Genomic DNA, 16399 nt, shown 5'->3' on the forward strand with positions numbered 1-16399 from the left:
AGTAATGTCTCCTGGTTTTGTCATACAGCATCTTTATAGGGAATAGTGATTATTTAAAAAATGGCTTTTTAATCAATGCATTTTTTCTATTTGGAAGTTCTTACAGCTTACTTCTCAATTTAGTACAAATGCTTATTACTGCTAGTATTTAGTGTTAAGTTCAGAGCATTGCATGAACACATTAGCTGTTGGTGTCAGGCCTTGTCTGTGCTACAGGGGAAATGTGATCTAAGCTATGCAAGTTGAGTTACGTTACATTATGTTAATAGCGTAACTCAAATCAATGTAGCTTAGATCTACTTACTCATGGGGTCCACATTATACAATGTTGATGGGAAATGCTCTGCTCATTCTGGTGGAGTACAGGAGTCGACAGGAGAGCGATCTGTGGTCAGTTTAGTGGATCTTCACTAGACCCATTAAATCGACTGCCAATGCATTGATCACCGCTCATCGATCCCCCGGTAAGTGTAGGCAAGCCCTCAGTCTTAGTCCATCTGTATATACCTTTGTAACTTTTTGTCTGCTCTTCTCAGAATGATATTTGAGCCAGTTCTTCAAGATGAAGATGAATTCTTGTATGAAGCACACCCTGAGTTATTAAAGTACAGAACTACTAAGCTTTCAGTAGACCTGGTTTCTGACTGGTATTGGAATAGGGCACAGGAGATTGAGAACTATGCTATGCAGGTAAGAACAGCAGCACAGAAATAGTAATTGTTGGCATAGATGCAAGCATTTTATTGCTTTTGGAAGCTAATTAAGCTGTGTCAAAAGTAGGCAATATCAAACCATCTGAACTGAGTATTGGTAGCGATTGCAGACGCTGATGTAAAATGCTGGCCTATTGAGGTCATTGGGGCGCTTGCCATGGAATTAAGTGTGGATTCACAGATTTTTATTTTTCATGTATGCACATATAGGGAAAGAAAACTACTTCTCTGCCAAATAATAATTTTAGATTACCGAAAATTGCTCTCTCAATTTAGAGATTGTTTTAGAGTGTATTTCCTGAATTCAATTCTGTTTAAGGTTTACTCAGCTCAATTGTGATCAATTCATAGGAGTGAATGGAGGAATAAATTTCCTTCGGCCTATCTGTGCATGGGTTTTAGAAAATAGCAAAACTTTCCCAGCTGTGAAGTGCATTTTCCCTTTTGCTACATATTTTATGTTCATGTTTTCTAAAGGAAGAAGTGTTGAATAGTGAATGGCTTCATCAGGGAACTCAGCTGTGATGTCAGGCCAACTTGCTGTGTGAATTTGGGCAAATCATGAAGCTTGTCTGTACCCTAGTTTCCCCACATCTTTAAAATGTGTAAAGCACTTTGAGATCCTTGGATGAATGGGGCCATGAGACTGGAAGGTGTTACTATTAATGTTATGACATGCTCTTTCCCTGACTGTAGCTTTGAGAATCCTCTGTGGAATGTCACAGATAATTGCAGTTCACTTATGGCTTAACAACATAGAGATGTTTAAAATACTCCTGTGGCTATTAATTAATCATTATTTTAAGTACTTCATTTTACAGATCAACCTGAGTTCTTATTTCTTTATATTCCTGAGTTAATTGATCCTCCCAGTTTCATAGATGTTTCATAAAATTCTTAATCTTTCCACATACCCTCATTGTAGACCGTCTCTTTTAATGACTAAAATAACAGTAAAAGATAATGTTGCTAGTGACTTCAGAGTGGGGGAGTGGGGTGAGGAATAGCTCAGTGGTTTGAGCATTGACCTGCTAAACCCAGGGTTGTGAGTTCAATCCTTGAGGGGACCACTTAGGGATCTGGAGCAAAATCAGTACTTGGTCCTTCTAGTGAAGGCAAGGAGCTGGACTCCATGACCCTTCAGGGTCCCTTCCAGTTCTAGGAGATAGATATATTTCCATTAATTTAATTTAAAACAAATTAAATTTTAGATGCCTGCAGAATTTAAATCTTTAACTAATAAAAAGATTAATCTCCCGTTGCATTTTAAGAAAGATAAAAGATATAGGGAATATTTTTCTTAGTGCCCAGAAATGCCTTTGGAAATCATTTACATTGGCCTTGAAAAATATTATGACGGTTGGTTGTATCCAATGAGGTTTTCCTATAATATACAGCTCTCTGTGTTACACTGTTTCATTTAATGTGTCAGTAATGTAATTGATTTTTGAAAGTTTGTTTTTAGTTCAGTAAGAATTTGCAAAGGCGACAGATTCACAGATGATATTAGATGATACAGAAAATAAACAGATTAGAATTAATGTTCAGAAGCTATGTGGGTGTACTATTGAAAACAAAATGCAGTATTATTACTGTTTGTCTGATTTTTTTCTGTACTCAGCTTCTGTACTTTAACTCATTTACTTGCAGTGATCTGCCTTTTAGTAACATTTCATCTGCCTGTGTATCCATCACATTTTGATATCATCTATAGAGTGTTTGTACTAATAAATCTCCCGTATTTTTTAATCTCACACACTCATTTCCAAACACCTCTTTTCAATATTCGAAAGCTAGTTGACTGTATCTTTTTATTGGCCTTTTCGCCATTCTTATCTAAGATGTTTCCTAGCTGCTGTGCTTATGAGGAATAAGCTAGTTAGCAGAGATGAGGAGCAAATATTTTGTTTCTATGTCATAATCTCTCCACTAGTTGCAAGTGCTGGTTGTTCTCCTTTTGCTAATCCATGTCAGGTAGCTGAAGTCTTGCTGCCGGGTAACTCTGTCCACTCAGCAGATGGCTTCTGCAAGACTTGGGGGAAAATACGGTATTTTGGTTTGTAACTTGTTTGGGAATCCTGTAGTTCTTCCATTTTATTTCCCTGCCTGCCACTTCCCCCTCCCCCCACCCCCAAAAGAAAAAACGAAAAGAACAGAAAGAAAGAAAACAAATGACCAGCAATACACGTGCAATATCAAACAGTAGCAAAGCCAGGAAATGTGCATCCTATTAAGGACAAAAAGGTGCTCCTTTATGAAGCTTCTCTCCCAGCTTCTGCAGACTGTGTAACCTGCTCACAGCCTACTAAACAATGACTGACTGAAAGGAATTCATTTTCTCAGGCTGGATTGAGCGTCCCACTGTTCCCAGGACTCCAGTCTTCTCCCAAGAGCACTGCTATGCTATGCAGTTGTCAAAGCAGACAACTGTCTGTTGCAAACGAAATCACTCCCTATTCAAAATTTTCTCTGGGGTCAGTGCAGAAGGGCAAGATCTAGGAAAAGTGTGAGGGTTTCTTTTAATGTGTTAAATGGGTTGTCATTAACTTGGGAAACAACTGGTATTCTTTCTGCCTTGTAGGAGGAGTCACTTCAGTTTAGTGGGCATCACTTTTATTGTTGATCCCTACTCCCTGACTTCTCTCAGGTGTGGATTAAAGGCTAGCCTCTCCTATCCTAACTCTTCAAAAACAGAGCAGGCCCTTACTCAGTGAGTCAATGGCTCCCTTTAAAAGGTGTGTGTGTTGGGGATGAGATGAGGGTGAAATCTAAAGAAAAACAAAAAAGCTCAAAATCATTGTTAGCTGTCATCCATCTCCTAAGTTCCTCTTTGATAAAGTTAAGTCATGTTAAAGTCATGAGGGAAAAACCAGAAGCAGACCTTTAGGAAATGTGTTTTCCACTTTGATAGGATGTGCAGAGCAGTAATCACAATTTAGGTCATAAAACCTATAAAAAAGGAAAGGGAAGTATATACCACCAAAAGGTTAATCGTAAGCTGCTGTTACTGCCCACATAATTTTAAGATTTTGTAAGGTCCATGCCAGAGCTGGCTGACTAAAATTCAAGAAGCTAAATAAACAGCTTTTTTTTAATTCTGTAAGATTTATGACCTCCAATACTTCCCTAGCTCAAATATCTAATGTGGATGCAGTTGTGGCCTCCCTACCCAAGGATTGTTTTTAATATGGAGATATATCTATTTCATAGAACTGGCAGGGACCTTGAAAAGTCATCGAGTCCAGTCCCCTGCTTTCACTAGCAGGACCAAGTACTGTCCCTGGCAGATTTTTGCCCCAGATCCCTAAATGGCCCCCTCAAGGATTCACAACCCTGGGTTTAGCACGTCAATGCTCAAACCACTGAGCTATTCCTCCTCCGTAAGAATAGAGTAGTTCCCTTGGAGTATTTTCTCCCAAAAGATTGTAGGACTGGAAGATACAAGGTACCCACCACAAGGATTCTGAAGCATTAGCAGTAGCTGTGAAAGCTTCTTTAACAACCACATGCTTTGTCCAGGCATCAGTGTCCTGATGCAGTGACCTAAAGAATACAGACCAATTAAACAGAGAATATTTTTTTCTCTGTTTTAAAGAAAATATCCCTAGTTGTACCTTTTATGTCTGATTCCTGTAGTCTTTGAACTTTCTAGTAAGAGCAATGACACCTAATTCAGTGACCATGACGCTATTTAGGGAACTGGGGTAAAAATCTGTCTGGGGATTGGTCCTGCTTTGAGCAGGAGAGTTGTACTAGATAACCTCTTTAAGTCCCTTCCAACCCTGATATTCTATGATTCTATGATACTCTGGCTCAGACCCTGGATTGCTGAGACTAGTGAAGTCCTTTGTAAGTATGTGTGGGAAAGGACAGGGAACTCTCACTTCCAAACTCTTCAGTAACACCAAGGAGATTTCAAACAACAAAGATCATACCATTGTTTTTAAAACCTCATCTGGCTCTTTAGTGACTACTACTACCTGGAAAAAAAATATTGGCAAAACAATATCTGAGGGACCAGATTGGACTAGTTCAGGTATTGATTACCAAAAAGAAACAATCAGGTAACAACATTATTATTTTTATTTTTTTTAGGTGGACTGTGCTCTGTCCCTGGTTAGACTTGGCATGGAGAGAAACATTCCTGGTCTGCAGGTGCTTTGTGATAACCTGGTTACTCTGGAGATGCTGATTTATGAGACTGGATGTGATCTAACCCTAACCTTGAAAGATCTGCAGGAGATGAAAGATAGTGAAAAACTAAGACTGTTAATGATGAATGTACGTATTTTTGAAAATGCATTAGGTAGATTGTTGAGCCTAAATAATTTCCATGCATATATAGACTTCTTTTATCTGTAACACAACAATGTTCTTCAGCCAGAGGTGTTTCCCTGTCACATTTCCATTTATTTTCCATCCATATTCCAAACAACAATGGCACTAGATTTGTTTCCTTTTTTAATAATGTGGAAATGGTATTTTTGGAAAACAGCAGAACCATTTTGGCTCATTTTAAAAATAAAATGAAACAACCCTCCCCTCCCCACTCCTCAGCCCCAACCTTTGGGCAGAGGCTAAACCTGAATAATTTCAGACTGTGCAAGCCATGACTGACTGAAAACGGGAATATGGTAAAAATGCTTTAAGTATCACTATTGCTACTGCGCAAGTTAAGAGCCCTTTTTAAAGATGTCAGATATCAGAGTGGTAGCTGTGTTAGTCTGGATCTGTAAACGTGGCAAAGAATCCTGTGGCACTTTATAGACTAACAGACGTATTGGAGCATGAGCTTTCGTGGGTGAATACCCACTTCATCAGATGCATGTAGTGGAAATTTCCAGAGGCAGGTATAAATATGCAAGTAAGAATCAGGCTAGAGATAACGAGGTTAGTGCAATCAGGGAGGATGATGCCCTCTTCTAGCAGTTGAGGTGTGAACACCAAGGGAGGAGAAACTGGTTTTGTAGTTGGCAAGCCATTCACAGTTTTTGTTTAATCCTGAGCTGATGGTGTCAAATTTGCAGATGAACTGAAGCTCAGCAGTTTCTCTTTGAAGTCTGGTCCTGAAGTTTTTTTACTGCAGGATGGCCACCTTAAGATCTGCTATAGTGTGGCCAGGGAGGTTGAAGTGTTCTCCTACAGGTTTTTTGTATATTGCCATTCCTAATATCTGATTTTGTGTCCATTTATCCTTTTACATCCATCTTTTTTATACAATTTGTATTGTAGGGAGGAAAGTGATAGTGAACCCAATATGTAGTTTACCTAACATTTTCCATTACAAAAAGTTTCTTGTGATTTTTTTTTTTATTATTTTGAAACACTTCCAATGTGTGCAGCACATCTTTGAAATTCAGCAGGGAGAATGTCCTTAGGCGAGAGAAGTGCCTTTGATTTGTCCCATGGCAAATCCCATGTTCTGCTGAGACATACACTATTGAAAATCACTATTTATTTTTTCTTGCTTGCATTCCTTGGGAAAATTTTGGCAGCCTGCCAAAATAATTTAATATGAATATGGTAAGGCTGGGCTCATGCCGCAACCACCACCAAAGCACCAGTGGGATGGGACGTTGTACTGGGAATGCCTAATATGACCAGGTCATCTGTAGTCTAGGAGACTGAGGAATGAGAAAGCTGAGCTTTTCTATAGGACTCCCTTACACTCAATAGCCCCTCCCTCCCATCTTGGATGACAGTCTTCTCCTGCTGCCAGTTAGTTTAATTCTATAGTTTAAGTGGTAGGAGTCTGCTGCAAGCTCAGGTTTCAAACAGTGCTGATGATGCATGATGAGGGGAGTTTATTACTGTTACACATAATAAAATTTGTTTTTACTTTTTTTCATTTTTTATTGTTCTATTTTCATTTGTTTTGTTTAACCTCTTACACTTTCTAGTCTTCTGATGAAAGATATGTGAAGAACGTTTATCAGTGGATGGTCCCATTTCTACATCGCTGTGAAAATCAGTCCCCTGGTCTTGCAAACACACTTTTTAGGGAGTATTTAGTAAGCTTAGCAAAGGAAGACCTGAAATTACCTCTGAAGATCTTTCAAAATTCAAAACCAGATGTAAGTACAGATTCATAGTTGTTTTATTTATTGGCTTATTTGAAAACTATAATTTATCATGCAGAACTGGATTCATAAGTAAGGTGTCTTTGTTTCACGATCCATTTTAGAGGTTGACTCAGTCTTTTTTTTTCCTATTTCACTGAACATTTGTCATGCAGATATGAAAATATGTTTCCTAAACAAGGTTAAAACAGAATTTCAAATGTATGGTTAAACTATAATTCTTGATCAGGATGTCAAAAAACAGTAGGAATTTTTTGGTAATGGATTGGACTTCATTTTCTGAATATGGCTAAATATTTTATTTGTTGTGTTTGAAGCCTCTTAAAATATTTTTCTGAGTACTTGTGTCTGGTGCCTTTCCCTGAAGAATTTTACCAGCTTTCATTTTTTTTGCTGCTAAGAGTGTTGGTAAGAAGTATTTCTTTGCCTCATTAATGAGGGAAAAAAACAGTGATATTGATCACTGTAGATAAAAATGCTGAAATTCATATCTCAGTAAATTGCTACTATTCTCATAAGAAAGTAGAAGGACCACAATAGAACTTTAATAACATAAGGCGTATCCCTTTCTATTCATCTTTTGTATCCATTATTTAAACTACCTTTTTCCAGTAGCTAGATCAAAATATGTGTAGTTAGATATTATAAATTTACATTCACCCACAGCCCTCGTCAGTTCATATGAAGTTCATTTATTTATGTGACTATTTATTTAGATTTCTAAAACATACTTAGCAGAAAGGTCCAGCTTAAATCCTGAGATTCCCTTCTTGTGTTTTAAGTGCACAATCAATAACCACACCAACACACCCACTTCCTGCATAGTCACACTCTGGCTGCCAAGGTAAGTTGTATCCCCTCTAGCTCTCCTCATAGGGTAGAGAAGGACACCTCTGCTGCTTCTGAAAATAGAGGAGTCTCCCAGCTTCTTTTGGAAGAAGAGAAGACCCTGTGCTGCCCCTACTTGAAATGGATGTTGGGGCATAGGTCCACAGGGGGTAAAACCATGGGAGCCCAATGTCACGCTGTGCCTCAGGGCCCACGTTGCCTTAATCAGGACCTGATTCAAAGTAAACTAATGGAACAAATATTTAGATCAAATAAATCATTAAATATCTAGAAGGCAACTGAACTATGCATAATAAACAGCAAGGATCTTGTTAGACAAACGTGCCTGATAGTTTTTTCACCACAGTAATAGATTTGGACTCTAGTAAAATATTGAATACTGTATTTCATGAAATCTTAATTGGAACATTGACATTGTCTTGGATGCTTTTGTGTGGATTGACCTTTTGTCTAAAAATGGAAAGCAAGAGACAGTGAAAGATAGCAGTATGCCAAGTTCGAGTTGGAAGCCACCAATATTGTTTCTTGGATCAGTGGTATGTGACATCTTCATTAATGATATAGAAGATGGAAGAAACAGAAAATTAATTTAATTGCTATGATAACAAAACATCAGTACAACTAATTCTCACTTCAGATACAGGTTTTAAGTTGCTTCTGATGGCTATAGTCCCATACTGATGAGATCAATATTTGAGTTACTTTAAATCTGATCCAAAAACTTGATACTCTGGTGTCATAAGCATAAGTCCCAATTCTGAACCTTAGCGTCCAAAATGTGGGTGCCTGCATGAACCCTCCAAGCTTAATTACCAGCTTGGATCTGATAGCGCTGCCACCAGACAGGAATCAGTGCCTGCCTCACTCTGGTCTTCCCAAACCTTCCCTGGGGGACCCCAAGACTCAGATGCCCTGAGTCTCACACAAGGGAAATAACCCACTTCCGTTCTCCCTCTTTACCTCCCCCCAGGTTTCCCCGCCCTGGGTAACTAGGAGATTTCCCTGTCCATTCTTGAAACACAACCAGAGAATTAAGTGTTCCCCCCTCACCCAGAGGCTATGCAATTCAAGCTTAGTCAATCTAACACAAAGGATTCCCCTCCCTTCGTTCTACCTTAACCAGAGAAAACTCAAACAGGTTCTTAAAAAGAAAAGCTTTATATAAAAAGAAAGAAAAAGACATAAAAATGGTCTCTGTATGCAAGATGACAATATACAGGGTCAATTGCTTAAAAGAAAAACATTAATAAACAGCCTATCAAAAAAGAAATACAATTTAAAACATTCCAGCAAGTACACACATGTAAATACAAAAACAAACAATTAAGCCTTTGTTTCTACCTTTACTCACAACTTGGAAACTGAAGATTAGAAACCTGGAGATAAGAAAGTCTTCTCTCAGAGCCGAGAGAGCACAGACAGAACAAAGAACCCACACCCAAAACCTCCTCCTGCAGCTTTTGAATCCGGTTTCCTGATTGGTCCTCTGGTCAGGTGTTTGGTTCCCTTTGTTAACCCTTTACAGGTGAAAGAAACATTAACCCTTAGCTATCTGTTTATGACATCTGGTGATTCAATTTGTAGTTTATAATGTAATATTTGAAAAGATGCAACTGCAGCAAAGTTCATGTCCCAATCCTGAACTGTTATATCAGGGATCGGCAACCTTTGGCATACGGCCCATCAGGGAAAACTGGTGGTGGTCTGGGATGATTTGTTTACCTACAGCATCCACAGGTTTGGACAATCACAGCTCCCACTAGCTGCGTTTCGCTGTTTCAGGGTAATGCTGGCTGCAGGAAGCAGTGTGGGCTGAGGGCTGTGGTGGCTGTCGCTTTCCGCAGCCCCCATTGGACTGAAACAGTGAACTATGGCCAGTGGGAGCTGCAATCGGCCAAACCCGCGAACGCTGCAGGTAAACAAACAATCCCGGCCCGCCAGCGGAGTTCTCTGACGCACCACGTGCCAAAGGTTGCCAATTGGTGTTTCATTTGCAGAGCAATAACCTCTTTGCTCAAAAGAGGATGTCAACAGTCACTTTTTACATCTTACAAAAATGATATTTAGAGAATAGTTCTGCAGATGTATTAACTGCACATTTAGGAGCAAATCAAAATTGCAAGTGAAATTGTATTTCATATGCTGGCCTAATAAATACAAGTTTTGGCCCCCGCTCCTCCAACTGATCATTTATCTAACTACCTACTTTTGACATGTGGTTCTACTCTGGAAAAGTGTAGCTAAAAATGATGACTTCTTACTCAGCAGGTCTGCTCCTTGTGCCTTCAGGCATATCTTATTGTTTAACATACACAACTAACTTTTTACCACTTGTCAGTGTCTGCTCTGCAGAGTTAGAAGTGAGAGAGCCAGATGATGTTCCTCGTTGTGCATCATCAATGGAAGTGTTTACTCATTTCCACTTGCTTACTCCCATACAGCCTCACTGGAAACATTGGATTTGCACAGTTCAAGTCAGAGCAGAATTTGGCCCACAGGAACTTTTTGTTATTGGTAGTGGTACGTGAGAAAGAAAGAACTAAGGGATATGGGACTTTGAAAATCTTTTTCAGGGTTAGCTGACTCTACTCCTATGGAAGTCAGTGGTAGTTTTACTATTGACTTCAGTAGGAGTAGGGTTAGACTGACACTGAGTATTTTTGAAAATTTCACCCTAAATGTTTAATATTTTATCTATTGTGATGGAAGCATATTCAATACAGTTGTCACCTCTGCCAAGTTATGACTATTCCGATAAAATATCATCAAGAATTTCTCACTACTACATAGTCATCCACTGTGACAGGCTTATGAGCTGTCACTTTCTGAGTAACCTTTCCCCACTATCTCTCTCCTTCCTCAGAGTTAAGTTGAAGGACTTAAATACCCACATATGTTATCCTATATATATAGGTCCAGGGAATCAATGGGTAATGGAAGTAGAAGAGCTGAGTGGCTTATAAACCTTTTTTTGTGTGTGGTCTGTGCTGAAAACTTTCTCAAATTCTCCCATCATGGGTCTACTACAAAACGGAGCTGTACCACTGATAGTTTGTAAGTAATTACATCCTTACTGAAAGACACACTGTTGCAAAAGAACTTATTTTTCCCATAATACACCCTTGTATCACTCTTTTCCGTATCACATCCTGCATTTGCAGTAGTGTGAGATCTTGTGTAAACTGGCATCCACTGTTACTGATCCAAGCAGCACAAGTTGACGTGATGGTAAAAACACTGGCAGTTGATATACATTCAAGGTACCTACAAAATGTGGCCCCGGTACAGAGAAAAATAACACAACATTGTTAGTGGAGGAGGGAAGTGCTTTTGCAACAGTGAATAACTGGTCTTTCTACAAGCATGGAAACTTTTACAGAGTTCTTTAGTAAAATATAAAATACTCTGGCAATGTTAGGCTGTACTTCAGCTGTTGTATTTGGAGCTTTATGAATTATTGTATTGTCTGTACAGTTTCAAATACAGTTTGAGATTCATGAATCATAAATTGATATAATTGTTAGAAGCACCTCATTTTTCTGCTGATGCAGTAGTGGGTTGTGTGGTGGATGGGCTGTACACAATAACTGCAGCATTTTACAGTATTGATGCTGTTAATGTGCAAATGAAGTAAATTCTTTTGATATGTGTAAATAATCGTTTCAAGCATCTAACATTTTTTTTTAATAATCTGCCTGTTTAAAATATTTGTTTTTTCAAAAAATAAATAGGATTCAGTTGCAAATATCTTGCTCTTTCAGACAGGTTCAGTACGCAGTGGATACAGATTAACTTTCGTTGCATTTTCTGTAATTACAAAAGATATCTCACAGAGGATTATTAAAGATCCAGAGAGCCTCTAATTAAAAAGAAATCACTATATTGGTTTTACAGTTGTACTTGCACTAGTTAAGATTGTACACTGCAATGTGGAAAAACTGACTGTAAATGGAAAAAATGTTCCAACATACAACAAAATATATTCTGTTTTTGATAGTGTCAGCAAAAAATAATTCCTGATCAGGACCAGCTGATGAGCATGGCACTGGAATGTATCTATAGTTGCGACCGAGATGACCAACTCTCCCTTTGTTATGATATTTTGGAATGTCTTCCACAAAGAGGATATGGGTGAGCATACATATGTGGTTATATGCAGATGTTCTGAGCCTATACTTCATATATGTTTTTAAAAAAAAATGTTTAACAAATTATCTAAATCAAAAGGTCAAAATCGGACGGTCCAGGCTATGCCCACTCCCCAGGCCTTTATGTCAGGCAGAGGTGGGAAGGTCCCAGCCACGGGTGTTTAAATTGTAGTGTAGACATACTCTCGATGTACATTTCCCAGACCTGAAGAAGAGCTCTGTGTAAGCTCGAAAGCTTGTCTCTTTCATCAACAGAAGTTGGTCCAATAAAAGATACTACCTTGCCCACCTTGTCTTTCTAATAACACGGCTATATACAGCATTGATGCTCATAAGCATTCATGCCAGCAAGAGACAGGCCCTCCTACAGAGGAACTTCACTATGACAAACAACATTTCTGGAGAAAATGGATGAAAGACTGACTAACAGGAGAAGCCCTAGGCTACCTGGTATTCTTCTGGGTCCATTGCCAATCTCCCAATCTCCACACTTGGGAAGGTCACACTTGGGAAGGTGGAGGTGGGTGGACGGGAAGAAATTCATGGGGAAGGTGTCAGGTAAGAAGTGAGCTGGTATTTTTAGGGGTGGGTTCAGTGTTGTCTAGTATTTCGCACAAGTTCGTGGCCTTCCTTCTTCCAGAAGCCAATGGTTTTAATCCTTTCTGTGCAAGCTGCAGCATCCTTTGGGTTTTGAAAGGTTCCAGAATGAATATTCAACTTTTTGCTGTTTATTTCCGTGTCGATAATGTGTTATAGCAGCAATAACTGGATCATGCATTTAACGGTGTTTTTGTTTTTTAAATCTTCACAGCCCAGAAACAGACATAACTAAAACTCTTCATGACAAGGTAGATGAACTAGAAAAAATTCTCAGGTAAAAACCATTTACCATAACAACAGTTTATTTTGTTTTATTGGAGGAATAGTACAAGAATGTACAGGTTACCATGGCATAGGGTCATAGGTCATAGCCAAACCCTTCACTACAAATCTAGAGGAAAAATACTTTCTGAATGTTGAGCTCTTCTATAATATTAAGGTTGTAACTTTCTTCCTACAAAAAATATTTCAACCACTATTGTCCCAAATCAAATACCAAAGCTAGGATTGTAAGGGATGAGAATGGAGTGCTGAACCGCTTCCGTATTTGTGGAACATCAGTTAGAGTATCTGTAGTGTGAACAAAAGGGTTTAGGCCAAATATGAGCCTCTAAGCCAGTGGTTCCCAAACTTTTTACCTCATTCTCCCCATTACTCCTGTCTGTGCTATCCACACCCCTCGGAGCTGGGGCCAGGAGCGGGGCCATGGCTCTGGGAGGGGGGAAACATGGACAGGAGTAAGGGGGCTAAGGCTGGGGCCATAACTGGGGGAAGGAGTGGAGCCTCGGCTGGGAGCGGGATCCATGGGAGCGGGGTCCATGGGCGTGGGGTCGGTAGCCGCGGCTGGAAGTGGATCCCCGGGCGCGGGGCTGGCAGCCAGGGCTGGAGCCAGGAGTGGAGTAGATGGTGCTCCCTTTCTGTCCTCTGTGGGGACTGGCCCGGGCTCCAGGCATGCCCCCTGAATGTTCTAGGGAGCATGCCCCATAGATTGAAGACGTCTCCTCTAAGCCAAGTTTCAAATGCTTGAGTATTTATAGGAAGAGAAACATAACAAAAATGCCTAGGAGGCGTTAGTCTAAGAAAGGAAGTAACAAGGTTTTTTTTGTTCTTTTTTTCTGGTTTCCAGTGGTATTATCGTAATGTCTGCTCCCTGTAGCTTAGGAAAAGTTTGTATGTTCTGATAATCAGAACTTTCAAATTTTATAATGCTTATAAGTTGTATAAAATTCAAGAAAATATGAGATGGTTTACAACATTGTTCCTTGAAATAATAATAGACTGTTTTGGTTGGTTGGTTTATCACTAAAACAGCTGGTGGTTGGAGAATAACATTTCTTCCTGAATAAATATAGATTATCTGAATAGTTTGTAATTGAAAATAGTGTGTTCATTTCAGAAGGAACTGGCTGAAAATATTGCTGTTAGCTGCCAGTGTGGTATATTTACTGAAAGTATTCTTTGTTTGAAGGAGGGACAATACTCATGTGGTTATGGCACTAGTTTGGGATTTGGGAGATGAGAGTTCAATTTCTGGCTCTGCCACAGACTTTGTTTATGACTTTGGCAAAGTCATATACTCTCGCAACCTCAGTTGATCTCCTCATCTGTAAGGTCCCTACTAATATTACCTTCCTCCCACCTTCTGTCTAACTTGTCTGTTGAGGTTGTAAGCTCTTTGGGGGAGAGACTCTCACTGTATGTGTGTGTGCAGTGCTTTGCACAATGGAACCCTGATCTTGTTTGAAGCCTCTAGGCCACTGTATCTCAACAACTGGTCTGTCCCTGAGATCTCCCTGACAGTTTAGGAAGCCCTGGTCCCAGGTATCAAAAAGGTTGAGCAACACTGCTTTAGGCAATATTATGATACAAATAATAATGATCTAATGCAGGACAAAATGGCAAGATGCTAAATGATTTATATTGTATATTTTTTAGTGTATCAGAAATTTTGGAGAAGCATGGACTTCAGAAACCTGTATCATTTGTAAAAGATACGCAGAACAGCCCAGAGCAAGCAGAGAAGCTTATGATTAGACTGACCAGGCACACAGGACGCAAGTGAGTATTGACAGTGTTGGTCAGCTTAGAATGTTAATGTTCAGAGAATGCACATTTTCACCTTTATACACCAATATGATGGTACTTCTTACTCTTAGCCTTAACACAATATCCATAAAACAAACTTGTTAATGTGAAATTGAACATTGACTATAAGTACTTCACTGCTTTTTGTTGTTGCTAAAAATACTACCTCTTGCTAGAATTGTTGCAGACTGATTTCAGTATCGTTGTGTTCTGTTCAGTTAAGCAAGCTTAAAAGGCATATTGGCAGAGGAAATACTTCTAGTGTATGTACTTTAAAAATGAACAATAAAACTAATGTACTGGAAATAAAGTCCTTTAAAACTAATTCTGTTCTACAGAAAGTGCAGAATTTATGAAATAGCATCTTTTAGAATTTTGGAGGTTTTTTTGGCTTCACATGATTTTCTTATGAGCTTTTGTATCAGTAATTTTAATTCAGGTATTTAGCAATAATTGAATCTGCCATTTCTTCTTTCAATGATTTTTTTTTAATTTGGAAAATACTCTTATTTTTCATGTTACATCTTACTGTAGCTGAGTTATTGTACACCTTTCATTGAGAACAGAGAAATCAGATTGCTGAAGTCTTGAGAAAAAGCAGCATTTTGTGTTTGTTGTAATTACTACTTCTCTTACTAAGAAAATCTCCATCAGCTTTGATGGGCAGTGTATAGCTGGTGCATGTTGAAAGCCTTCTGAAATTTTTTTTTTAAAATAGCTTGGAAAGATCAAATCAGTGTTCCTCCTAAAGTAAGATGGTGCTGTAGAAGAAAAGTACCTCTCATCTGTATAGATCCTTGGCTCTTGGACCCCCATGTCTTACTACCTTACCTGTTAGGGTCAGATGCTCAGTTAAATACTTTAATATCAAGAATATAGAGAAAATGCTAACATCAGTGTCAATTCACCGATCAAAAAGCAGTCTGGCAAATAGTGAACCAATAGACAGCTTAGTAGAATCTTGCCTTCTAAACTCCTTCCACCAAATTAAAATAACATTTAAATAAAAATAATAATAATGCTGTCTCCACTGGTTGCAGGCAAGGAATATCATGCTTTTTGGTACTTGCATTAAATTTACTGCAATAATCCAAAGTTGATGGCTCAGAATTATGATTACCCAACTTTTTTGGGTGCTGTTAGAAATAGCTCAACAAATAGCTAGTCACTGGTGGATTTTGTGAATGTTACTTACTTTAAAAAAAAAAAAAAAAAAAATGTGGTATGTCAGGTCACAAATGGAACTCTAGCATCATCTCCCTTTGTTCTTTCTTCAGCTAACATCCCATTAAGGGGGACAATAAATATTGATTTTTTTCTCTGTTTATTTAGGCAGCCACCAGTCAGTGAGATGCACTGGAAAGGGTTACTGCAGGATATGTTGGATATGCAGCAGAATGTCTACACGTGCTTAGAGCCAGACACTTGCTATGAGGTGATTTCTACCCACTCCTTTAATTTTATTCTTCAAACCAATATCAGAATAAATTGTCTGTTTGTACAGCTGTTTTTATTTGTGTTACCGAGATTGGCACAGGTAAATATTCACACGCTGTACTGAAATATTACCTGCTGTCTGTGAACTCTACCATTGAAACCAGCGTAGCAGAAGTTTCAAAGGAGTTCCTTTGATGCATTTCATCAGCAGTCCATGTAGTTTCCTGTCAGTCCCTCAGCATGAGGTTCTATTTATTTAACTCAAAAGACTGAACTACTTGAGAAATATAAGAGTTATAAGATCTATAGTTTTTGATTCATAGATATCGTAATAAATAGAAGTTTAGGCAAGTGATTACTAATAAATGTAATTGAAAGATAAATTATATTTTCGTTAAATGTTACGTTTTAATTAAACATGAACTTTGTATTCAGCCAAGTGTCACCCATAGTAGATACAGGACTGTGTGTAGATATTTTCCTCTTT

At 38.7% G+C, this 16399-nt stretch overlaps 1 protein-coding gene across 3 annotated transcripts in view; it reads left to right on the forward strand.

The window, feature by feature from the left end:
• Window positions 1–16399, forward strand: part of NBAS (NBAS subunit of NRZ tethering complex) — a 405412-nt gene that overhangs the window by 107681 nt on the left and 281332 nt on the right. For all 3 annotated transcript variants that reach the window (XR_012655479.1, XM_032778999.2, XM_075063671.1), the window contains exons 23-29: window positions 537–690; window positions 4809–4994; window positions 6614–6787; window positions 11640–11773; window positions 12602–12664; window positions 14326–14448; window positions 15808–15910. Coding sequence is in view for 2 of the 3 variants with exons in the window: in XM_032778999.2 (XP_032634890.1) it covers window positions 537–690; window positions 4809–4994; window positions 6614–6787; window positions 11640–11773; window positions 12602–12664; window positions 14326–14448; window positions 15808–15910 (937 nt within the window). In the remaining variant the exon portion in view is untranslated. The remainder of the gene's footprint in view (window positions 1–536; window positions 691–4808; window positions 4995–6613; window positions 6788–11639; window positions 11774–12601; window positions 12665–14325; window positions 14449–15807; window positions 15911–16399) is intronic.

This window comes from Chelonoidis abingdonii, chromosome 3 (genome assembly GCF_003597395.2).
Source record: "Chelonoidis abingdonii isolate Lonesome George chromosome 3, CheloAbing_2.0, whole genome shotgun sequence".
Taxonomy (NCBI): Eukaryota; Metazoa; Chordata; order Testudines; family Testudinidae; genus Chelonoidis; species Chelonoidis abingdonii.